The 27,292-nt window shown below is 38.4% G+C and overlaps 1 protein-coding gene across 1 annotated transcript in view; it reads right to left on the bottom strand.

Annotated features, from left to right (window-relative positions):
* Positions 1-17,708: 17,708 nt before the first annotated feature.
* Positions 17,709-27,292, bottom strand: part of LOC143026894 (uncharacterized) — a 39,483-nt gene continuing 29,899 nt past the window's right edge. The window contains exon 3 of the mRNA XM_076187679.1: positions 17,709-18,778. Coding sequence (XP_076043794.1) covers positions 18,067-18,778 — 712 coding nt within the window. The 3' untranslated portion in view covers positions 17,709-18,066. The remainder of the gene's footprint in view (positions 18,779-27,292) is intronic.

Genomic DNA, 27,292 nt, shown 5'->3' on the forward strand with positions numbered 1-27,292 from the left:
CTCTTCCGCTCCAATGTTTATACGTAGCTTCAATTGTGTGTGTGTGCGAGTGTATGTTTTTGTCTACGATTTGTAAACAAAAATTAAGCAACGGCTAGTCAGCGAGCAGAATAGACTTAGTGACCATTCAGTGAGCGTCGAAACATTCGGTTATTTTAAGAGAGGGCGAAATAACCGTATGGATAGGGATAACAGGTGGTAAAGGACAAGGAACTGCCTAGTGTAGGCCTTATTGTCTCTTGCAGTCTCCTCTATTCTTACGTCCTTATGATCTATTTTGACGCAAATATATATTCCATGGTTATGAGACGCACCGCGATGTGTGGAGTGTTTGTGGAGTACTCTGGAAGGAAATGCAGATCCTTCTCTAAGGACCCCTTTGAAGGCAGAGATGAAATGCTTGCCCGCCAGTCAAGCCAACACATGGCCTGACGAAGAAAAACCCAAAAGAATTGTTTTGGAAGAAATGGGAATGTTATGAAGTCTTATGCTCTTGGTAAAGTGCGGCCGGTTATGCCTATTCCGCATTATGAGTGGTGTTACGGAATAATGATAATGAATTAATATATAGATAAATAAATAGATAGATAAAAACATAAAAGGATAAATGAATAGATAAAGAGATCAATAAATGGATCAGTAAAATAAGTAAATACATTAATGAATAAATTAATGAATAGATAGATAAATGAACAAATAAATAAGTAAATAAATAAACAAATATATCAATCAACCAATCAATGAAAAGCAGAGAGAGAAAGAAAGAGGTAAGGTGATTAAGCCTTTAATACAAACATAATTTATTACCTTTGAACTCTTCTCCATCCATCTTTAGGTTGCTGTCTGCAATGTCGACGAGCATTTGCGCTTTTTGTCCATCATGCATTAACTGGTTTGAGTAATCTTTCAATTTAATGTTCCATATGATGGGACAGTTTTCCATAATCTCACGGAGGATGAATATTTCCTTTCCCTTTCAGTCGGGTTAGTTTTACGGTGGTATTCTTAAAAGAAAATTCTTTCCCAATATAAATCCTTGGAAGGAAAAGATTTATATAAAAAAAGACTTATTTTTAAGAATACCACCGTAACATTCTTATGGTGGTATTCTTAAAAAAAAATCTTTCCCAATATAAAACTTATATAAATCCTTGGAAGGGAAAGATTTATATAAGGAAAGATTTTTTTTAAGAATACCACTGTAAGAATGTTACGGTGGTATTCTTAAAAATAAGTCTTTTTTATATCAATCTTTTCCTTCCAAGGATTTATATTGGGAAAGAATTTTCTTTTAAGAATACCACCGTTCGTGCCCTCATACAAAGGAAACTGGACAAGGCACCCAGCAGCAAAGCACATACACCCTCACACACTGCCGTAATCGTCTGGATTAGTCATCTATTCGCTACTGAAACACCAGAACATGTTTAACTCTATCGCAGGGTCAAGCAGACGCCTCGAATTCGTGATTTTAGTCACTAGCGAATAGAAGACGCCGCATCTTTAGACGCATTCACCAGCGAATTCTCTAGCGAATTGAGAAGCTTGTCCAAAGCGAATAATAGCAGCGCCGTGTAAAAGACGCTTAAGAAACATAAAACCAGATACTCATAGACAAATGACTACACGTCTCGTGTGTGTGTGTGTGTGTGTGTGTGTGTGTGTGTGTGTGTGTGTGTGTGTGTGTGTGTGTGTGTGTGTGTGTGTGTAAAATTAGTACCGTTCTTCACAGAACAAGATAACCAAAATATGGAAGATAAAAAGAATAACTTTGTTATAGAAGATTAGAAATAGATAAATGAATGAACAAATAAACAAATAAATCAACGTATCAATAAATAAATGGACAAGTAAATAAACAAATAAATTAATAAATAGATAGGAAAATTAATTATTAGATTAATTAATTAATTGATAAATTGATAAGTAAATAAATAAATTATTAAATAAAGAAAATAAACAATATATATTTCCTAGTTACAGGACCATTTTCTGTCTCTTTCGTGTTCATAATTTTATCTATTTATTATTTTATTTATTTACTGATTTATTTTTTACATACATCTATATCATTTTTTGTAATTTACTTCTGACTAGATTAGGTGCCATTCGACCATGCAACATTTGTAAGAAGACATTATATCCATCTAATCCTGTAATCAACCCATTCCACTGCCCCTCTACCCCTCCACTCCACTCCCACCCACTCTCCCCCGCGGTCCCCACCCCTCCAACTCCACCTCCTTCAACTCATCTCATCTATTTCCATCTCAACTCAACAGCCTCCATTTTTTCCCTCATTTCCCCGTCCTCCTCTTTTTCTCCCTATTTCCCCTTTCTCTCATCTTCTCCCCTCCACCACACCCCTCCAGTCTTCACTCTTCCATCTCCTCCTCCTCCTTCTCTTCATCTTCCTCCTCCTTCTCTTCCTCCTCCATCGTTTTCCCCACCTCATCCTTAGTTAATCGGCGACCCCTCCCCCCTCTTCGTCCCCTCATGCAGAAAAGGAGAGGACTGGGAGAAATCCCTTCGGGCTGCATCAAAATATCATTCACACATACTTCCTCACCCCCCATTCCCCGCCTACTCCCTTCCATGCATCACAGCATCATCCATACACAACAATTCTCCACTCACCCCTACCTTCTGTTTTCTTCCATTCCTTCCTTCCTTCCTCATCAGACATTTCCCTCTTTCCCAATGCCTCTTTTACCCCATCCATCTCATCTTATCCTAGGTCATCCCCTCATGTTCACTCCTTCCACCTCTGCCTTCCACACCTCTTTCACTAATCTTTCTTCACTTATTCTTTCCATGTGTCCAAACCATCCTAATATTCTTTCATCAATCCTGTCTCCCAACTCCCTTTCCACCCTTGTTCTCCTCCTCACCTCCTCATTTCTCACTCTATCCAGCCTAGTAACCCCTACCATACTTCTCAGGCACCTCATCTCAAACACATTCAAACTCCTCTCTTATGTTCCATGTTTCTACCCCATACAGTACTGTAGGCACAATCACTCCTTCATACAATCTCCTTTTAGTATCCATTCCCAAACGTCTATTTCTCATTACACTTTTTAATCCCCCAAGGCATTTACTTGCTTCTCTCAATCTACATTCTACCTTCACCTCTATTCCTCCCTTTCCCGCCACAACTACACCCAAGTATCTAAAACTATCCATTTCCTCCAGTCTCTCTCCTTTAATACTCACTTCCAAATTGCTACCACATTCTTCCCTTGTACATCTCATCACCTTACTTTTACCCACATTTATCTTAAACTTCCTTTTGCACACCTTCCCTAACTCTATCACTAACTTCCTTAATCCCTCCTCTAATCCCGCTACAAGCGCAGTGTCATCAACAAACAACAACTGGCTTATCTCCCACTTTTCTCTATTTCCTTTAACCATTTCTAATCCCCGGCCCATTACCCTTGTGTTAACTAATCGCACAACCCCATCCATGTATAAATTGAACAGCCAAGGCGACATAACACATCCCTGGCAAAGTCCCACCACCCACTCTCCATTTCTAATTCTAACACACGCTCTACTACTCTTGCAAAAATTCTTGACTGCTCTTAACAGCTTTCCTCCTATCCCATATATCTGTAATACCTCCCACAGTCCCTTCCTGTCTATTCTGTCATAAACCTTTTCCAAATCCATAAAGGCCCAAAAAACATCCTTACCATTTCCTAAAACATTTTCACATATCTATCTTACCACAAAAATCTGATGCTAAAATCTGATATCTGTCCTAAACCCACACCGTTCCTCACCAATTACTCCCTCTGTTCCTCTCCTAATTCTCTCAATCAAAACCCTCCCATAAGCTTTCCCAACTACATTTAACAACCTGATCCCTCGGAAACTACTACACCCACACTTGTCCCCTTTTCCCTTTTAAAGCGGAACTATATAGGCACTCCTCCAGTACTCTACACCTCTTTTAGACAAACATTAAACAACCTCACCAGCCAGTCCATCATCTCTGTACCTCCTGTTTTTAGACACTCCACATGACCCCATCTAACCCAGGTGCCTTACCTGCTCTCATTATTTTAATATCTGCTTCACCTCATCTTTCTTTATTTCTCCTCGATTTTCCTCATTACTGCCATTTTCTTAGCGCCTCCCACCGCAACTACCTTTCCCTCCTTATCCTCCTTCACATTTAGCAACTCCCTTATGAGGGATGAAACGGTTGTAAAAATTTACCATTCCGAGAAACTCTCTGAGTTGGCGTTGCCTGATAGGCTTCGGGAAACGATGGATAGACTCACATTTGTCTTGGAGGGGAGCGATTCCGTGTGAGGTGACAGTGTGACCAAGGAAGGTGATGGAGGAAACACCAAATACGGATTTGTCAATGTTGATTTGTACTCCGTAGTTCTGCAGACGAGTTAGAACTTCCTGTAGGTGTTGTTTGTGCGTCACTGGGTCAGGACTGGCAATGAGGACATCATCGATGTATGCGAAGCAGAAAGGAAGGCCTCGCAGGACTTCGTCGATGAAGCGTTGAAAGGTTTGAGCAGCGTTTCGTAATCCAAAGGGCATCCGTACATATTCAAACAAACCAAAAGGGGTGATAATGGCAGTTTTCGGGATGTCCGCAGGGTGGACGGGGATCTGGTGAAAAGCTACAACGAGGCCGATCCTGGAGAAAGTGCTACAACCGAAGAGTTGAGAGGAGAACTCCTGGTTATTGGAAACAGGATACCTGTCCTCGACAGTGCGCGAGTTGAGAGCACGGTAGTTTCCACATAATCGTAGGTCACCAATCTTCTTAAGGACTATGTGAAGTGCACTGGACCTATTGCTGGAACTAGGGCGGATGATGCCTTAGTGCATAAGTGATTCAAACTCTTGCTTGGCTAATTTCAAACGCTCGGGAGCTAAGCGGTGAGCCTTGCCGTGAGTTGGTGGTCTAGTAGTTTTAATGTGCATTTATCCGTAATAGAGTTTGGGAGTTTACTCAGTTAAAAAGACATTCCATAGACAAATTTTTTTGTTATTGAGATAAATGACACTCCAAGAAGCCCTTAGAAATATTGTTTCTCGTAGTGCTGTGTAACCATCATCACTCGAGAAAATCCTGTTCCTGGCCCACCATCGGAAGACCCGCGTCACCAATAGAACATGACGAGTGTTACCATTGACCTCTCCTTTATGTCTCTTTTTTCTGTATTTATATTCTTGTAAAAAAATGTCTTCAATAAATTTACCAGATGCCTAATGTGTAGGCGAAACGTCGTTAAATGTTGGTTTTTATTTCCAAACATGGACCCGTTCGGAAATGTGATATTTTCTCTCCCTGCTTCAGAGAAGAAAATACTCAGGAAGATAGAAAGTCTTAAGAAGAAGATCACCAACGCAGAGTATGCAGTGATTTTTAATAGAAAATGTATATACATATATGTATACATATATGTATATTACAATAGTAGGGTAGCAGGTCCTCTTTCAGGCAGATATGATTAAATTTTGCAGCAGCTTCTGCATTCACGAGTTTCTTGCTGACATGTTCAACTTTTCTAATACTTGAACGTTGGATATCGTTGAGTAGTCTTATTATGTGTCCAAACTTCATTTGGACAAAACCCCACTATGAACAAACAAAATCCTGACCAATTTATCATTCTTACTTCTAAGTATATAGATCACAGACATAGGTTCACCGTTGATCCAGTGGGTGGAACATAAGATCCTGTCTCCTGAGTGACTGTCCGATTTACCGTCTCCCCTAGTGACTGTGTGATTTCCCGTCTCTCCTAGTGACTGTCTTATTTCCCGTCTCTCCTAGTGGCTGTCCGATTTCCCGTCCTAGTGACTGTCCTTTCCCCGTCTCTCCTAATGTTCCATATGTTCTTTGTATATATTGTCACCTTTACTATTTGTATTCAATTTGTACTGAAGATGCCTAAAGTTAGGCGAAAGCTCTACTAGTAAAATTAAGAAGTTAGTATTGTCTTTACTTTCTTTCCAAATGAAGTTTGGACACATAATAAGACTACTCAACGATATCCAACGCTCAAGTATTAGAAAAGTTGAACATGTCAGCAAGAAACTCGTGAATGCAGAAGCTGCTGCAAAGTTTAATCATATATATATATATATATATATATATATATATATAATGTATATATATATACATATACATATACATATATATATACATATATATATACATATACATATATAAAAGTGAAGATTTGGAGTCTTTTTCCATATTGGTGAAGAGAGTAAAGCACCAAACTCGGTTTGAAGGGTTTATTAAGCTCGACCCTTTTGATTCCCGTCCAGGAATCGTCTTCAGGGGTTATAATGGGCTAAATACAGTGAATTCGTTTTTATGTGGTCTGGGAGATGACGATGGTAAAGTTTTCGCCCCGTTCATCATAACGAAATGTGTACCATTTAATGTATTAAAATACAGAGAAATACACTAAGAGTGAGACAAAAACAATAACATACAATAAAAGTGAAACAGAAAGGTAATATTAGAAACACAAAAAGGTAATATGAGGAACACGACCACCACGGTGGCGGACCAAGTGTCCTATGTGAAGGGATAAATGGTCATGCATGCAAATGGGAAATCATGATGAAATATGTACAATTTAATATACTAAAACACAGAGAAATACAGCAAGAATGAAACAAAAAATAATAACATACAGAAAGAGTGAAATGAAAAGGTAACATGAGAGAAAAACAATAACATACATTAAAAGTGAAACAAAAGGTAATATGAGAAACAAAATGGGGTAACATGAGAAACATAACCACCAAAATGGCGAACCAAATATCCTCTATGGAGGAATAAATGGTCATGCATGCGAATAGATAACTATCATGTGAATCCGCATGGGATAAATTTATACATAAAAGCAAAGTGTACAGAACAAACATCGATATTTCAACTAGCTGGACGAGGAAAAGTAATGTTATGACTGAAAAAGGAAAATGGGAGTTGGCTGGAAAGGAACTGGGTGAATCATGACCTTTGTGACCAAATGTCACACAAAACTAAGTGAAACAGGAAGTGAAATGGTAGCTGGGTCCTAGGCAAAAACCAATTAAAATAAAATAAAACACATTGATGAAATAAAACATAGTGACAAGTAACCATGAAAAGGTATGTCGAACTGAATACATGGTAAGCGTCTAATGCGAAACTGGAAGAGCGGGAACCAAGTGATTCCTTGGCACCCTATTCTCAGAGATCACTTGGTTCATTTTACTGTATGTTATTGTTTTTGTCTCACTCTTGGTGTATTTCTCTGTATTAAATGGTACACATTTCGTCATGATTAACGGAGCGAGGATTTCACCAAGGTCTTTTCCCAGTTGCATCCCGGACCACATAAAAACGAGTTCACTGTATGTAACCCATTATAACTCCTGAAGACGATTTCTGGATGGGAATCGAAACGTTGATCTTAATAAATCCTTCAAACCGAGTTTGGTGCTTTACTCTCTCTCTCTCTCTCTCTCTCTCTCTCTCTCTCTATATATATATATATATATATATATATATATATATATATATATATATATATATATATATATATATACTAATCCGACACTTGCCAACCACCACTTGTGTAGCCGTTTGGGCCCAGAACATAAACCTATTACAGGAATTGGTGGTTTGATAGTGAATAGGTGAATTACCAGTATTAGGCTCATTCCTTCAACAGCTGTCTTGATTACAGTGGTGTACAATTTCATCTGGTTATTTTGATTATTTGCTCATCATTTTATACAAAACAAAGCTATTCATTTTGGTTATTCATTCATTATTTCATAAAGGCTTTACACTCTTTTTTCTGTCCTATATGGCAGTGTGAATTATAGTCTAGTTCAAGAAAATATCTGGAATTTTCCATTTGTTGATTTTCTGGAATTTCAGATATTTCAAATTCTGAACTGAATTGTCATATTTTGTAGTACCAATGATGGTGCATATCACAAATTTGGCTGGAAGGCAAACACTGAGTGCGAACAAGTTTTTATTTAGAATTGAAGTTAGGCGCAATTAGCAGAGCTGGGCGCGTTCCTCGGTGCATTCCTAGGTGTGTTCCTCGGTCCGTTCCGCTTTAGTTTGGCCTCGGTTAACACTCCCAAACTATTAAAGCTTAAGAGACAGGTTCATACTGAAATAAAAGTCCGATAGGCCACATACTATGCCAAAGAAAAATTTCGTAGGCCACATACTATACCGGCACCCATATTTTTTTAATAGATTGGGAGCTAGAGAGCTCGTTTTCTCAGTCTGCTTCAGCTAGAGAGATCGTTTTCTCAGTCTGCTTTGTGACCTCAGCTAGAGAGCTCATTTCTGCACAGACACCAGCTAGCGAATACCTGTGAAATTTATATCTCATAATAGTGACAAGTGATTGTGTTGTGTTTTTGTAATTGTATACGTATAGCGCTATACAGTTAACGATATAAGATAAAGTGTAGTGTTTTATTAATTTAGAATCAAAACAGTATTCTGTTACTGTAATCTAAAGGTAGGAGTATTAATATAAGGTAAGCAGAGTAAGCTTTGTGTATTTAGTTTATTTAGAGACCGCTTCGGTTTCTTTTGTTGATTTATATTTTCTCTTTGCCATTTGTATTGCTGAAGGAGGAGCGAAATGGCTTGTGAAGGTTGTGTGAACCTGGAGGTCCGTCTCAGGATGTGAGAGGAAGAAATTCGTCTTCTCAGGAGTGCGCTCTGTGAGAAGAGTGAATCCTCCCCACAACCCAAAGAGCGTTCCAATTCTTCACCTGTCACTGCCGTGAGTGAGTGGCGCTCCGTGGGGTCCCGTTTGTCGAGCCCGCATTCGGTAAACGGGTGCCCTGCGGAGTAACCGATGGCTCTAGCCAATCGTTTTGCTCTGCTGGAGGATGAAGTGGCTGAAAATCAGGAGTCCTTGGTAGTGGGGGACTCCATGGTGCAAGGCTATGACGACATCCTACAGCGGAAGACCAAACGACGTTGCAAGCTTGTATGTGAACCAAGCCGTGGGATCGCCGATTGTACCCAGACCATCAGGGAGCAAAGACGGACGAACACGGTTACGATTATTCATATTCATATGTTGGAACAGTAGAGCCAAAGGGATCAATGAGAGGATATCACGATTGTGCACGCAACTGGGATACCACTTTCTTGATCCTTGGTATCTCTTTTCCAGGCGTCATAACTTTTACACTTCTGATGGGATCCACCTTACCCACAGAGGCAAAGATTTCTTACAAACCTCATTGTGGGAGTTTGTAATGAACTAGTTCCTTTTTTGGGGTAGAAACCCAAAGTGAAGGGGAAATAGAGTGTACTGGGGGAAACAGAGTAGAGTAAAGCATTAATGTAGAACAATATGCCAGTATAGGACAAAATGTAATTTTAGGATATAATGTCGGTAAAGGACGAAATGTTACATTAGGATGTAATGTCAAAGGGCAAAATGTCACGAGGGGATGTAAGGACAGTGGAGTACAAAATATCACGATGGGATGTAATGATAGTGGAGGACAAAATATCACGATGAGATGTAATGATACTGGAGGACAAAATATCACGGTAGTATATAATGTCAGTTGAGGACAAAATATAATTTTAGGATGGGACGCCAGACAGAATATCAATGAAGGACAAAATATCACAATGGGATGTAAGACAGTGGAGGACAAAATATCACTTTGGGATGTAATGATAGTGGAGGACAAAATATCACGGTAGGATATAATGTCACTGGAGGACAAAATATCACGGTAGGATATAATGTCACTGGAGGACAAAATATAATTTTAGGAAAGGATGCCGGACAGAATGTCAACGAACGACGGGAGGCCGGTGTGAAACGCTGTGACGTAGGGGAACAAAGTGTACAAAAGAGGTCTGATAACCGTGAGCGACCAGATGTCCGTGATGGGGTACTTTAATGCTCGTAGTATTAGGAACAAATTTCAAGAAATACAGGCGTATGTCAAAAGCGAATATCTCGATATGATAGGAATAATCAAGGCATGGTTAAATGGTAAAGAGTTTGAAGCTGATTTTAATATTGCGGGATTTAAACACTTTCATCAGGATAGAAACTACAAGAAAGGTGGGGGTGTTCTGTTGTATGTTAAAAACAATGTCCATGCTTGTGTTTTAAAGAAAGTGAAACAGGATGCATATGTTTGTGGGTAGAATTAACCCAAACAAATGGACAAAAAATGAATTTAGGTGTAATATATAGGCCAAAGACATTATCATTAGCAGACGACAAACTGTTATTTCAAGAACTGTCTAGTTTCTGCAACCGGGATTTATTGATAATGGATGATTTCAATTTTACTGACATTGATTGGATGACCCTTGAACATGGCCATATAGGTAGTCGCTTGATTGATTTTCTCGGTGACAATTACTTAGTTCAGTATGTAAAAGAGCCCACAAGACATGGAAACTTACTCGATCTATTGATCACTAGCCGCGAAAGCATGATAACCGATGTAGAAGTCGGTGAAACTGTTGCAAATAGCGATCACAACTTAGATTCAAATTACTAAAAAAAATTAGAATAGATACTTGTGTTTCTAAAATACCCGATTTCAGTAAAGCTCAGTTCATAGGACTACGTCAGGAGCTTCAGCTTACAGATTGGGAGGCAAAATTAAGCGAAAGATCTGTAGATCAGATGTGGGAAATATTTCAAAATACGCTCACTAAGATGTTTTATACTTACATTCCTTTTAAGGACAGACGTCCCCCAAATCAGGCTCGCCCAAATTGGCTTGACAAAGAAACTGAAAAAAGTATTGCTAAAAAGAGAGAGGCTTATAAGAAATATAAGTGCTCGGGTACATCTAATGACTATCAAAGTTATGTATTAATACAGAGAGATTTAAAAAAGACAATAAAAACGAAAACGACAATACGAAATGAATATCGCCGATAAATCCAAAGAGAATCCCAAAGAATTCTATAGTTGCATTAGAGATAAAAAGGTTGTTAGGAATCACATTGGTCCACTATTATCTGCTGACGGTCAACTTGAATATTCAAATGAAGGAATTTGTGATATTCTAAACAATTATTTTGGCTCGGTATTCGTAAACGAAACACCTCAAAGTGAACTCCAAACTGAAACATGTGAAAAGTGTAGGGTAAACTTACGTAAATATAACAAAAGAAAAAAAATAAAGGCATATAGAGAAACTCAAAGTTGATAAAATACCAGGGCCTGACGGTTGGCATCCAAGAATCTTAAAGGAAATGAAAAACGAGATTGTTGTTCCATTAGAAATTATTTTAAAGAAATCCATCATATCCGGAGATGTCCCAAGTGAATGGAAGCTAGCTAACGTTACTCCCATATTCAAAAAAGGTGACGTGACAAAAAGAAAGCAAATAACTACAGGCCTACAAGCTTGACTTCAATCGTAGGAAAAATGATGGAAACTATCATCAGAGATGGTATCGAACATCATTTAGAAAGTAACCGTTTGATAAATGAGAGCCAGCATGGTTTCAGACGGAAACGTTCTTGCGTGACTAACCTACTCGAATTCTACAACACAGTTATCTCGAATTATGACAAAAGAAACAATATAGATTTAATATATCTAGACTTTGCAAAAGCTTTTGATACCGTTCCCCACGAAAGACTACTTACTAAATTAGCTTCACACGAAATAAGTGGTAGCCTATTAAGTTGGACTAGTAATTGGTTGAATGATCGAAAACAGAGAGTTGTTTTAAATGGAAAACTTCTAGATGGAAAAATGTTACAAGTGGAGTTCCTCATGGTTCCGTTCTTGGGCCACTTCTATTCATAGTATATATAAATGATATAGACCATGGACTAAAATCTACTATTTACAAATTTGCTGATGATGCAAAACTGTGCGGAATGGCAAATGATCACAAAAGTGGATAGTGAGAAGGATCTCGGCGTAATTATCAGTAACGATCTGAAATCATCCAAGCAGTGTATCTCAGCCTCTGAGAAAGCAAATAAGATTATAGGACTGATTGCGCTATCTTTTGACTTCAAAAGTCCATCTCTAATTAACAAGCTATATAAATCGTTAGTTCGTCCACATTTTGAATATGCTGTTTCCGTATGGACACCGAATCTCATTAAAGACATTGACAGATTGGAAAAAGTACAACGGCGAGCCACAAAACTGATTCCATATATAGAAAATAAATCATACGAAAATCGACTATAATATATGAATCTGCTTCCCTCCCCCCCCCAAAAAAAAAGCGTAGACTCAGAGGTGACTTGATACAGGTCTTTAAAATTCTAAAGGAAATTGACATCAAAAGTGACAACATTTTCACACTGAATGAGAATCAGACAAGAAACAATGGTCTCAAACTGTCCGGAAATAGATTTAATTTGGAAGTTGGTAGAAACAACTTCGCCAACCGTGTAGCTAATGAATGGAATAAACTTCCTGCAGAGCCAATGCAATGTAGTTCAGTTCGAAGCTATAAGAATCATTTAGATAAACACCTAAACACGATGCTGTAATGACTATAATTTATTTTATATTATTTGTTTATTTGTTATGTTATCATTTGTCCTTTTGTTTATTATTATTTGTTTGATTCTCATTTATTATTAGTTATATGTCAATTTATTATTATTTACTATTTACCTGTTTGCTTATTATTCAACTATACCTATGCATTTATGTATGTATATTTGATTATTTATCATTTACATTATTATAGTTTTTATTTACTAATTAATTTATTTATCATTATTATGATTTTTTCGCATCCGACCTAGTTATGGGGAGAGCAACTCCCCATAAGCTTTGCTTCTCGCTCTCCCTTTTCAACTACCAATTTTGTAAAAAAAAATGTATATATGTATGTCTAATTGTATTTAATATTGTTGAATAAACTTATACTACTACTAAAAGGTCCCCTGTCGGCACGCTCCGCCTTTGTAATCCTTTGTAACCGCGGACAAACTAAAGCGAAACGCATCTAAGAACGCACCGAGGAATGCGCCCATCTCTGGCCATTAGTAATATGGCTCGCTCTAGTTGCGAGAAGTGGGGAGGGGAGACGGCAAGGGCGGTGATGACTGTGTGTTTCAAGTCGTGTCCCAAGTCGGTCTACCTGTGGGGGAGGGGAGAAGAGGAGACGGCGACGGCGACGGAGGCAGCAAGCTAGGCTCACAGCCTGATACTCCGAAGCAACCTGAGTCTTCGGCGATTCCATCCAGCTGATATACCTGGGTCAGGTCGTGACCCGTGCTCTTAATCCGCGTGAAGGCAAAATATTGACGCCTGGAAAGCCAGATGTAAAACATTCTCAGGCCGGTGATCTAACCAGGATGGAACGCATGGCTGGTACTGCACATGCGTTCCTCAAAAAACCGTTGTCCATCCCGACGTAGCCGGGCGAGGTGCAGGTGTTCTTAGTGGGAGTCGCCAGCATCTGTTCTTAGGCTGGTGACCTAGCGAGAATGGAATGTAGATGGAGACGGGTACTGCACGTGCGTTTCCTCGAAGAAACGCTTGTGCGATTCACGCAGCTGGGTGGAGCAAGTGATTCCCTTGGGACATTGTGGGTTAAGGAGTCGTGAGATGGTGTGAGGACTACTACCTCACAGTATACAAACGTCGTGGTCCGTACAGCCACGTGGCCGGATCTCACACGCTGACCTGATCTGACCTGCCCTCCAAGGCTAACCCAATCCAGTGCAAGTATGTAAGTACACCCACGCAGTATATATATCGTCTCATGCCCGCATGTAAATCAGTTCATTTCCGATCAACTAATGAACGACGAATACTTGTTAACACTTTTCTTCTCGCCCTAGCCCACAGTAGCTACAGTGGCAATTATGTGAAATGGAGCTTAGGGAAACTAATTTCCCCACTACCTGGCTTCAAAATCTTCCAACACCCTCACCTTTATATGGAGGTGAACCCTTGAAAGACATTAACAGGAATACATTTCAAGACGTGTATACAAGTGCTCTAATACCCCTTATAGCCCATATAAATTGTTAGTGTGCTATAGCGTGTTAATGTGATAGCGTGTGATGTGTGATAGTGTTAGTATGTACTTATGAGTGTAAATACATGCTACTCAGTATGCTAGTGTGTATGTGTATGTGTTTGCCTGTGTAACTGTCTGAATACTTATGAGTGTTTGCTGTGAATGTAGTCCTGGTCACCCCAGCGACCCGGTAGGCATACAACTGTGTGTTTGTGGGCGTGCTTGTTGGTATGTTTGACTGTATATTTATGTGAGTGCCTGCTTGTGTGTCTTTGTGTAGATATGCGGATACTTGAGTGTTAATCTTTTCAGTGAATAATGTTGCACATGTTCAGCATATATAACTTGTATAACATGTCACATATAACATGAAACATAAAACATCATATATATATATATATATATATATATATATATATATATATGTGTGTGTGTGTGTGTGTGTGTGTGTGTGTGTGTGTGTGTGTGTGTGTGTGTGTGTGTGTGTGTGTGTGTGTGTGTGTGTGTGACAGAAATGTATGGGTTGTGTATGTGTACGTGTGTGTAGTTACCTAATTGTAGTATACAGGAAAAGAGCAACGCTCGTTGGGTCCCATCTCCTATTCTCTAATTTTCTAACATACCTAAGCTCAAATTTATGTACGGTTCCAACTTAATCTATATCTTTGATTTCCAATTATCATATTTAGATTTGAACTCGTGTACTGTTTGAGCTTGGGCTATATCACCTTCTAAACTATTCCACATATCTATACATGTATATGGAAAACTGTATTTTTTACATCCTTGTCTTTTCTAAATTACTTCCATGATATATTACTTCCATGACTGTATTCTTTACATCCTGGTCTTTTGTAAATTACTTCCATGATATATTAAAGCCCTCCCATTTTTAATCAGATCTCTTCTATCAATGCAATCTATCCCCTTTAATGGCCTGAACACTGTAATCATGTCGCCTCTTTCTCTTAGATCTTTCAAAGTTGGTAGACCCAGTACCATATGGTTTATCTGCCAGGATGGGGACCAGTTTGGTTGCTACCCTTTGTATTCTCTTAATCTTGCTTATATCTTTCACTTTATGTGGGGACCATATTGCTGACACATATTAGGGTTTTTATGACTTTTTTCATAATCTTTTCATCCATACAACAGAACGCCACTTTAATTTTCTGCAAATGTCTATATGTCTCTCCCAAAATCCTGCTGATACATCTGTCAAGTGACAGGTTGTCTTTTATCAACTCTTCTAAGTCTTTCTCCTCTTTTGCTTTTGTAATGTGTTTGCTTCCCAAGGAATAGTTTAAGGATGATCTTTTGCCACTATTGCCCATTTCCAGTACTTTGCATTTTTTATATTGAACTTCATTCCATGCAAAAGTAGTACCTAAATATTTTTGCAATATTCTACCATCCTCCTCATTTTTCACTCTTCTCGTGACTTTTGTATCATCTGTAAACATGTTGGAATATTTTGTTGTTACTTTCATCATGTCGTCATTAACATAGACAAAAAACATTATTGGTGCAAGCACTGAACCTTGTGGTACTCCGATCGTTACTACTCTCCAGCTTGACATCTTGTCCTCTACTATTGTCCTCATGTATCTTTCCATCAAAAAGTCTTTAAGCCATTCTAGTAGTTTGCCTCTCAGTCCTCCAACTTCTACATAAGTTGACTGTGAGTTACTTTATCAAATGCATTCCCTAGGTTCAGGTACACACAGTCCACCCACCTCTCTTTATCTTGTAGCACATCAATCATTCTCGAGTAAAAGCTTAAAAGGTTCAACACACGACCTTCCCGATCTGAAACCAAACTGACTGTCTGTCAGAATGTTCATCTTTTCAAGATATTTGGTCCATCTATTTTGACATAATTTCACTATTGTACTAGTTAGTGATAGTGGCCTATAATCTAGTGTTTTTTCCTTGCTTCCACCTTTGTGAATTGGCACCACGTTTACCCTTTTCCAATTAAGTGGCATAATGCCTTCTTTCAATGAACATGTAATAAGACTGTGGATCTTGTCCACTAGTTGTTCCCTACCGTTAGGTCCTGAAGCTTTTGTCACACCCAATGATCGCACAAGATTGAGCACTTCCCTTACTTGTACATTTGTATCTGCCAAATCTGTTTTTTTTTCTCACCTCACTTTTCTCAAAAAAGTTTTACTCTTTTGTAAAGACCAATTGGAAACCTTTATCATTTCAGCCTGAGCTGAGACCTCTTCAAAGACCTCACCATCTACTATCAACTTAGCGATTTCTTCCTGTGTCTCAATTTACCATTTATGAACATATAAAACAGTTTTAGTTCATCTTTGTATTTTTTTACAACACCTCTTTCAAAATTGCTTTCTTCCTCTGCGAATTCTGGTATAGTTATTTCTAGCATGTTTGTAAGCTTCTTTTGTTTTATTGCTTCTTTCCTTTCTCGTTTTCCCCCAAGCCACATCCCTGACCTTTTTTCACAATCTCAAGCTTTTTGTTAAACCAATTCTGTTTTTGGTTCTTCCTTGTGTGTTTACCTAACTGTAGTATACAGGAAAGGAGCAACGCTCATTGGGTCTTGTCTTCTATTCTCTAATTTTCTAACATACCTAGACTCAACTTCATGTATGGTTCCAAACTTAAGCTATATATTCTATTTCTAATTATCATATTTAGATTTCAACTCTTGTATTGTTTGACCTTGGGCTATATCACCTCCTAAGTTATTTCACATATTTATACGTATGGAAAACTATTTCTTCACATCCTTTTGACATGTGGTTTTTCTTAAAATTACTTCTATAAACTCTTAAAGCCCTCCCATCTTAATCAGGAGATCTCTTCTACTAATGCAATCTATCCCCTTTAATGACCTGAACACTATAATCATGTCACCTCTTTCTTTGATCTTTCAAAGTTGGTAGACCCAGCACTTTTAGTCTTTCCTCATATGATTTATCTGCCAGGATGGGGACTATTTTGGTTGCTGCCCTTTGTATTCTCTTAATCTTGCTTATATCTTTCACTCCGTGTGGGGACCATATTACTGGCGCATATTCCATTCTTGGACGTATCAGGGTTTCAATGAGTTTTTTCTCATAAAGTACTTATTTTACACAACTTTTGGATGGTACAAGAACAGTAAGAACTGAAGACGTATGATGAGATTTTTGAAAATGCATACTCAACTGTGAATTCTATAATGCATGGGCTGAGACGTTGAGGTTAGCCTATGCCAGTGACTCAGTATTAAGGTTAAATTTATAGCAACGTCTTTATAACTGTACCTGATTGCCTGTTGAACTCAAGTGTTCAGTGTCACATCTAATCAGGCACAATTATCACAAACAGTCGCTGGGAGAAATATAGTTTAGATTAGTGGTTCCTAACGTGGGGCGTATGCCACGCAGAGGGGCAATTTGATTTTTTAGGGGGGGAATGTGATTTTTAGGTATTTTGTTAATCCAAGTCTATGTTCTTGTGATATATTAGCCGTAACATTCCAATAAATAAAGATGTAGCAATCACACATTTATTTCATTCATCATTCTGTCTTCAATTTTCAAATTATACCCGAAAAAAGGTTGGGAAGCACTGGTTTAGATGACGAAAAAAACAAACAAAAAAAAACCAGCTGTTATTTCTCTTTATTCTCTTAACAAAATAAAAAATATCTTACAATGTAGCAACGCCGACAATAAGTGAAAATAGGAAGTGACTTATATGATACCCCTTAGACTTCGTAAATTTTGTTAGCGGTATCACACTGGACTATTTTTCCTCCAATTGTTGGGGCAGATTTGCAGCCAGCAGCTTTCGGGAAGGGATCTGATATACTGGAGAAAAATAATATCCCTTTGGCATATTAAATAACATTCTATATAAATTATTGAGAAAACAAAATAGTTTGCACCGTGATTTTATGGTGGAGAAAGTTCTGAAGGTGGGTAGTACCGCCCATTAACTAGAGGTCAGAGGAAAAGTACCCTCGCGTGATTACCCCTTTATACATATACGAAAGTAATGAGGTCTAGATCGGCAGTGGCATGTTTTTACGGCTGCACAGTGCAGACATCAGGAAGCAAAGGTGGGTACAACTTCCAGAGTAGTAAGGCTAAGAGGGTACATCTATACTGGGTGTTCTTCTTACGACGTGCCGCACTGCAGGGTTCCCAGGCAGGAAGTTCATGGGCTAAGAGACATGCGTTGGCTGATTGACTGTACACAAGGCCAGAATGTGGACAACGACGGCGCCGCTGGAGCCAAGCTAGCTGCCCCACAGGTACACACTCATAGTACCAGCGACAAGAAAATGTATTGGAGAATGTGCCCTTGTTTTTGCAAGAGGGAAACAAAGGCATGGGTTGACAGCGGGCACTCTCCATGTCATACTCTTGCTGGTCTGGACACAACAATACTTGAGGTGTTTTGGCACCATCCTTGCATACCAAGTAGTACTGCGGATCATAAGGATCGGGACGTGTAGGCACTGTGTCCAAACACGAACATTCTTGGGAAGAGTGTGTATGGCACACAGATCCTCCAAAGGCCTCAAGCTGCTGTGAGCAAGTTGTGCCTTTTGCACAAGGAATGACAAAGGCCCTTCCCTGGAGACACATGGCATTGTGACTGCACGAGATGCATTGATACCCAAAAGGTGCAGCCTTCAAGCAGAGGTGATCATGTTCTGGTGATCTGGTTGGCTGCAGGGCGTGGCTTCTCGACTGGACATCAGTATGCAGGAACACATCCTGATCCAAGCATCTGAAGGAAGAAGGAAATCTATACTAGGGCTGGCTGACCAGATAAGTCAAGCTGACCGCAGTTAGTGATCTCATTTAAAAAATAAATATACATATTTCAATGTTAACCAAAGGATATTAACTCCGATTGCACTTGAGGTTACTTAATTATAGCAAATGTACAGTTATTCAGCTGTATGTTACCCTCTATTATTACAAATACAAGCTAAACATCTCTCAAGATATTAAGTTATAGGTTTATTTAAGAAATAGGAAGAAATAACATTAAAATGAAAAAAAAAACTTCCCTCAGGGTGGTTTAAATCTAGTTGGAGAAGGCATGCCTTCACCACCTGCTAAGTACCTCTTACAGTTTTGAATATTTCAGGCGTTATTAGAAGATACACATCAGACACGTGAATATCACATTAGTTATTCATGGTAATGGAACAGGCAGTCCTTTCATGAAGATTCGTTTATGGTTTAGGCTTGGGCTATATCACATTTTAGGCTATTCTAGTTGTCAGGTCTGTAAGGAAACCTGTTTCTTATTATTCTTCATATGTGTGGTCTTTTTTCAATTTGTCCCCCATAACCTCGCCATACCTTCTAATTCTAAACCGGATCTTCTCTGTCTGTCTGTTTCACCCATTCCCTTTATTGATCCGACTGTGATTCTATCACTTATTTCATTCCCATTTTTATCTTTCTTTTTATGGCAGCAGGTCCAACTTGGTTGCTACTATTTGTATTTTCTCAATCTTGATTGTATTCTTTATCTAATGCAGATACCATACCACCATTGTATATTCTACTCTAGGACAGATTACTTTTTTATCAGTCCATGTGGAAAGTCACTTTTATATCTATGAACAACCTGTATGTCTCCCACATAATTGAGGCGTCTAGAAACAGAGGAGCATCCCTGCCATCTTTACTGGTTTCAAGTTAAGGACGGATTGTAAAAGAAGTAAGCGTTCTCTCTCTCTCTCTCTCTCTCTCTCTCTCTCTCTCTCTCTCTCTCTCTCTCTCTATATATATATATATATATATATATATATATATATACATATATATGCATATATATGTATATATATGTATATATATACATATTACAAAGGATTACAAAGGCGGAGCATGCCGACAGGAGACCTTTTGATCCATATCTAGGTCGGATGCGAAAAAAAATCATATTAATAATAAAATGATAAATAAAAACTATGATAATGTAAATAACAAATAAAATACATAAATAAATGCATAGGTATAGTTAAATAATAAACAAACAGGTAAATAGTAAATAATAATAAATTGACATATAACTAATAATAAATGAAAATCAGACAGACAAATGATAACAAAACAAAAACAAATAATATAAGATAAATTATAATCATTACAGCATCTTACTTAGGTATTTATCTAAATGATTCTTAAAGCTTCGAAGTGAACTACGTTGCAATACCTGTGCAGGAAGTTTATTCCATTCATTAACTACACGGTTGGCAAAGTTGTTTCTACCTACTTCCAAATTGAATCTATTTCCGGACAGTTTGAGACCATTGTTTCTTGTCTGATTCTCATTCAATGTAAAATTTTTGTCACTTTTGATGTTGTCAATTCCCTTTAGAATTTTAAAGACCTGTATCAAGTCACCTCTGAGTCTACGCTTTTTTTAGGGAAAACAGACTCATATGTTTTAGTCGATTTTCGTATGATTTATTTTTGATATTTGGAATCAGTTTTGTGGCTCGCCGTTGTACTTTTTCCAGTCTGTCAATGTCTTTAATGAGATTCGGTGACCATACGGAAACAGCATATTCCAAATGTGGAATATATATATATTTATATATATATACACACACACACACACACCTATATATATATATATATATATATATATATACATATATATATATATATACATATACATGTATATATATATATGTATATATATATATATATACATATATATATATATATATATATATATATATATACACCTGTGCTTAATTCGAAACTAATAAAAATGGCGGGGATGCTCTGTTTCTGGACGCCTAAATTTTGCTGATGTGTTTGTCGGGTGACAAGTTATCCTTGGCCAACACTCTCAGATCTTTCTCCATTTTTGTTTTTGTAATTGTCTAATTTCCCATTGAGTACTTCATTGATAGTCATTTTGATCTTTTGCCCATTTCAAATACCATGTTTTTGGTCATTTAATGCACACTAAATAGTATCTTTCAAAATAATCCTGTGCCTTATATGCTTAAAGTGTAACCGCTATGAAAATTAAAGGTGTCTATTTTTACTGAAATATGTTTCTAGTACTTATCAAAGTCAATATTAGCTAAATAGATTACGCAAAAACTCTTTCGTTTATTATTTATTGTAATTTGAAATCATCTGCTCTGAAAAAAGCATCTGCTACATGTATTATCGTAAAGACAACTCGAGGCGTCATCTGCTTAGTCGTGACGTCACAAGTTTTTATTTTTCTATTTAACATAGTCGACATTGAGAGACGGAAGTTACCTGATATCAAATTTAGACTGTGTCCAGAAAATGATTGATGAAAAGGGTGGAGTCCATTTTCCCAAGGAATCAACTGCGAATCTAACAAAAATTTGCCTGCTACGAAAGAAAAATCCGTACAATGATACGTGATGGAAATTGGTGCTAAACTCTGTTCCATTAATAGCGTTGATGTCACCTTGTCCTAGGCCAGGATCATCATTACAATCTACTCCATTGGCGAATACAATGTCAAATCTACCCCAAGACGACCAATAGCTGCCAAGAGGGATCACAGGAGGGTAAGTTTGTAATATTTTTAGGCCTAGCTATTAGGCCAGCTCTACGGTGAAGCGAGTGCTAACACCACCCATAACATGCATAGGCCCCTCCCCCTCCTACAGCACAGTGCAGGCCTAGTAGCATGAGTAAACCCTACTACTAGGCCTACTTGTTGTAGCAACATCCAAGACATTCAGATATTAGTCATTATAGGGCCTTGAGTTATTTTGTACTCATGTTTTTACTTATATACCCATGATGTCTGAGTAAAGAATAGAATTTCTTTAATTGCTTCTTGAGAACTGTGATTGCCTATATTACATGTAGCATAGGTCTAATTTTTTTCCTAATTCATTAAATTAAAAATTTTCAGATAATTTATGCTCTACTACAAACAAGTGAAATGGAAACTTTAAAACCACTAAAATCACCAACAGAACCTGATGATGATCATATAGATGGTAATCTTGATCCAGATCAGGAAAATGATGACCAGACAAGAAAATCTGCCAGACACCGATCATCGCTCTGATGTTTGGTATTTAGCTAAAAGTTGGTGTAAAGTCTGCAGAACACCAAATACTGATCAAGATAAATTTCTTAGCAACATTTTAGATTACTGGGAATAAATCAGTAATATTGAAGTATTCAGTGTCTGTCTACAGTGAATATTAGTGAAATCCTCCAGAACTTCTTTAATTCCAGGGCTCAAGAAGAAAGTTGACAAAAGAGGTCATAGAGAAAGGTTGTGAAATAATTGGCAAATGGTGCAGGTCAATGATGAATAATTTATACTGGTGTGCATCAACAACCCCAGATGTTTATCCAGAAATTATCCTTGGAAAGTGGTTGTCACTGGAAAACCATATCCACAATGTGCACAGGAGCCATAGTGATTTGTATCCAAACTGTGGACGTGAGTTACCTGTAAGGAGTCTCCAAAAGAAGAAATGGTTAAAATCAGATAAGAATTCTTGGGTTCATATTTTATGCAACTGCAATATTTCATATAATGCCATTCCAAATTAGTCCTATCTAGTAGTGCCAAGAATTCATAAGGTTCCACCATATTGGGTATTTAAACTTTTTAATTCCAGGTACCAATACATCTGTGAGAGTCTCAGAAATCATCGACATCTCGAATTTCAAAAGCGATGTCAAAAAAACTATCCTCTGAAGGACAAACCTTCAACTTGGATGCATACCACAGCCTGGTTCTGCAGTTTGCACCAAAAATTATTGCCTTCAGTTACAAAGGGATGCAGTGCAGGTATGTATACAAAAGAGACCCATTTTGAGCAGAAGTCATGTTAAAGAATTTTGAATTGCCCATTTTTTCAACAATATTTTTTCCTAATAGATGCATACATGTATAACATAATAGGTGGTATATTCTGTACAATATTTTGAGGATACATTCAGTAGCCTATACCATTTGTAATTTAATTAAAAATTATTTAATCTTTTTCAGACTTCTGATGTAGATTTGTGGTTTTATCTACATTGAGTAACGAAGTACTAGTCTTTAGAGAACCAAAGTCTAAGCGGTCTCTTTTCTTTAATGTTCCAGTGTTCTCTCCGGTTTAAACATACATGCAACCTCCGAAGAAACCTCGAAGGGTTGGCAGATTCTACATACATATACACTATACAAGGGTTGCCATATTTACATTTGGGTAAAAAAAAGAAAAAAAGAAAAAAAAAAAAAATCGTCGGGTCGGTGGGCGACGATGACCGGCGACGCATCTATTGAGTCTGGAAGAGCGAAGTCCATTGTCTGAATAGATGTTTCACCCCAAACGCTGGCGGTTCCCATCGTCCGAGCAGGTGGTTCTTGGGTGTGTCTGGAAAGCCTAGTCCTCAGGTCACTGTTGACAAAAGAATGTCCCTTAACGTCAAATCCCGAGGAACAATAGAGGATCCCTCAAGAGTTGTCTTGAAGACGTTGGAGTACTGCTCGCTCCATATGCGTGTGTGCGAGCGTGTGCACGCTGGACATCAAAGGGGTTGATGCTCGGTCAGCTACCCTTATTGTCCACAGTGAGATTGATACTCATGGAAGATAAGAAATAATACAAGGCCTTTTGCAGAACCTTGACATAAAGATACACATAATGTTGGAATAATGGTGGTATCGGGAAATATTCATGAATAAAATTAAATAGACTTAATTGTATGAGCATGCGGAAGTAGATATTATTTCCGTTTACCTAGACAAAAATATACATTTATGAAGTTGTCGCTCAATTGCAAAGATAATAGCGGGGGAGGGGAACTGGATGTTTTAGTGGAGAGGATTGGTGATGGTCCTCTATTGCAGGGGTAGTGTGAGTTTGTGAAAGGACAGTTTCTATGTCGAGACCACGGGGGAATTTCTTGATATGATCTTTGTGCAAGACGGTCTCCGTAAGATCATGCAACCTGAGTGCTTTTACTTTGCTCTGTGACTCATGTTCAATGATACGATAGGGTCCAGAGAATTTAGGGGAGAGCTCCGAGGTGGGGGTGTGGTTAAGGGTGTAAACAATGTCTCCAAGTTCAAATGTACAAGCTCTGGCTGATTTGTTATGCAAACGGACCATTTCGTCCTTAGATGAAGAGTATTATGGATTCTTTTGAAAAGATTATTGAAATTTGTTACTTTAACCTTGACATAATCATTGAAATTGTAAATGGGAGGTAATTCTGAAAGAAGAAGGTCATATGGGAGCCTTTTGTCCGAGCCAAAGAGGACAAAATGAGGAGATTCCGATATTGGCCTATTAATGGAACTATTTATACAAGCTTGAATCATGGAGGCATGTTCATCCCAAGAAGGGCGAAGATCAGAAGCAAGGTGTCTAAGAACATTGAGAATCTTTCTATTCTGTCATTCAACAAAGCCATTTCAACTAGGGTGATAAGCAGTAGTGTTGCATTTCTTGATTTTAAAGTAATTACAAATGTGTGAAAGAATCTCATTGTTGAATTCAGTCCCGTTGTCAGAAATCAGGGTTTTGGGTGTAGTAAAGGGGCATATGAGTCTGTCATTAAGGGTCTTTGCTACGTGTCGTGCTGTCTTGTCTAGTAGGGGAGTAATAATACAGGATCGTGAAAAGTGGTTAACACAGACAAGGAGGTATTGCTTTCCGGTATGTGTAAGTGGTAAGATCAACGGCGACTATGTCGAATGGTTTAGAAGGGATAGGGTAGGTTAGAATTGGAACATGACCGCTGATATGCCCTTTGTGAATCGCGCAAAGGTAACAAGCGTCAATGTAGGCGTGTATATCCTTTCTCATGATTAAGCAGAAGTAGTACAAACTGGCTTGTATAACGCATTTCTCTTTGCCAGGGTGTGCAACATTGGGTGAATTGTATATAAGTTGTAAAACTTTTGGTATGAGATCCACAGGGACTACAAGTTGAAACACTGATCTGTTGGGCTCATATTTGTTCGTCAGCGCTGTCATCAACTAACGTGTAATTGTCGAGATCGGGAGGAAAAATTTCTATGTTAGTTGTATCTGTAGATTCAAGGAAATATATGACATGTTTCCAGAGAGGGTGTGATCTCTGCGCTGCGGCAACGCGCACTTGAGTAAGAGTTACTGAAATTGGATTCTGAGTGATAGTCGCAATGTGACGACTGAGAGCGTCTGCAACTAGGTTCGCTTTTCCTTGAACAAAATGACAGATTGGCATGAACTTTTGTATGATGAGGAACCAGTGGACATTTTTTCCTGTGAGATTCTTTCCTTTGAAGAGGTGTAAGATTGGTTGATGGTCTGTATATATGTGAATTTTGTAACCAAGGATAATATCTTTGAAATGTTTGAGTGTGTATAGAACTGCTAAAGTTTCTATGTCTGTGACTGAGTAATTTCACTCGTATTTGTTGAGTGTGCAACTCGCATAGGCAATTGGTATGAGTTTTGTGTCGTATTGTTCCATGAGGACTGCGCCAAGTCTTGTGTAGGAAACATCGGTGTAGATTGTGAAAGGAAGCTTGTGGTTTGGGAAAGTAAGGACAGGTCCCATGGTTAATGCTTTCTTTAAATCATTAAAGGTTTTCTCTTGGTCAGGTGTCCAAATGAAGGGTGTGTCCTTCTTAAGTAATGAAATTAATGGTGCTGTTATATTAGCGTACCCTTGAATGTAACGTCTGTAAAATCCTGACAGACCATGGAATGAACGTATGTGTTCAACAGAAGTAGGGCGCGGAAAATCAATGACTGCCTTGACCTTGTCTTGCGAGGTTAAAATTTCTTGTGAATTAAGCACATGCCCTAGGAAGTGTATTTCTTCCTGAAGGAATAAACACTTCTTAAGCTTCAGTTTGATATCTGCTTTTGCTAGTCATGAGAATATAGTGTGTAGAGTGTGTAAATGTTTGTTAACGGATTTGGAAGCGATGATTACGTCATCGAGGTACATGAAAACTGACCTATGAGACCTACAAGGACTGTGTGCGTAAGTCGTGTAAACACTGAAGTAGCTGAAACGAGACCTATGACTACTCGTTTGAAGTGATAATGACCTGTGGGTGTGCTAAAGGCTGTCAGAGGCCTAGACTCTGGAACAAGGGGAATCTGGAGATATCCCGATTAAGGTCGTGAACACTGAATTGTTTTCACCGACGGAGTGGAATATATCTTATAATACAGGGTTGGGGTGTCTATCTGGTATGGTTAACTTATTTAACTCTTTGAAGTCTACTACAGGGCGAAAGAAACCATCGTGTTTAGGGAAAGCAAATAGTGGGAAGTTTCATTCGCTGTTTAATGGTTTAGTAATGTCTTGCGCAACCATGTCTTGGATAAGGTTGTCTACGATCTTGCGTTTGCTGTGTGGTAATCTGTATGTGGGAATGTTACGTGGTTTAGAGTTCTCACGAAGTGGTATATGATGCTGAATAAGATCAGTGACTACGAGGGATTCACCTTGAGTGGCAATGGTATATCTAAGCTTGCTGCAAAGTGCAAGTCGACTTGTGCATCAGGGAAGTCTATGGGGTTGAAATGTGATGTATCAATGGGTTCCTGTGCTGTGGGGACGTCGGAAATTGTGGCACAAACTTGAGAAGTGGGGAATTTGTCATCCATGATTTTGATGCGTGAAGGATATACTTCGAAATCGCAAATGTTTGTGCCAACTGTGAGACGGAGAGGTGCGTTAGTGTCATTGACAATTAAAATGTAAGTTTGACCTTTCCTTGGCGTAGAGCTAATGGCTGAAAACAAGGAAATGTTGACACGGCAAGTTTCTGGCATACAGAGTAAATTGATGTATTGTACTTGGAAAATTTATATGTGTATCTTTGTATACTCACAAGGGAACAGTGTCTTTGGGTTGATAAGCACTGTGTGAGTGTGTTTGAATGTCGATAGCACTTTCGAGACTGGAGTGGATTTGTTCCTGAATTCCTCTAAGAGGGGCAAGAAGGTGTTCTCAGGCGGTGAAAGATCAACGGTGTTTACTGGGTGTTTTGTCCTTATTTTTCCTGATTTGGATATGCTGGAGTTAGTGCATCTGTTACGTTTGGAACGCAAGTCCACAGCTGTCAGGAAGGTAGCAGAGTTATAGTCGTGGGAGGGTGTTTGGGTGACGGTGCCATTTGTGCTAGCAGCTGATGCATCCTCGTGTGATGAAGCAGGGTGAATTTGAATGTGGGGTTAGAATTAACTGACGTTTAATTATGTTCTGCCTGCTCAGTCACATTGATGTGGTTGACTTTGTGGGAAGTTGTTGATAGCAATGC

The sequence above is a fragment of the Oratosquilla oratoria genome, chromosome 7 (genome assembly GCF_046742065.1).
Source record: "Oratosquilla oratoria isolate Oo_2021 chromosome 7, ASM4674206v1, whole genome shotgun sequence".
NCBI classification, from domain to species: domain Eukaryota; kingdom Metazoa; phylum Arthropoda; class Malacostraca; order Stomatopoda; family Squillidae; genus Oratosquilla; species Oratosquilla oratoria.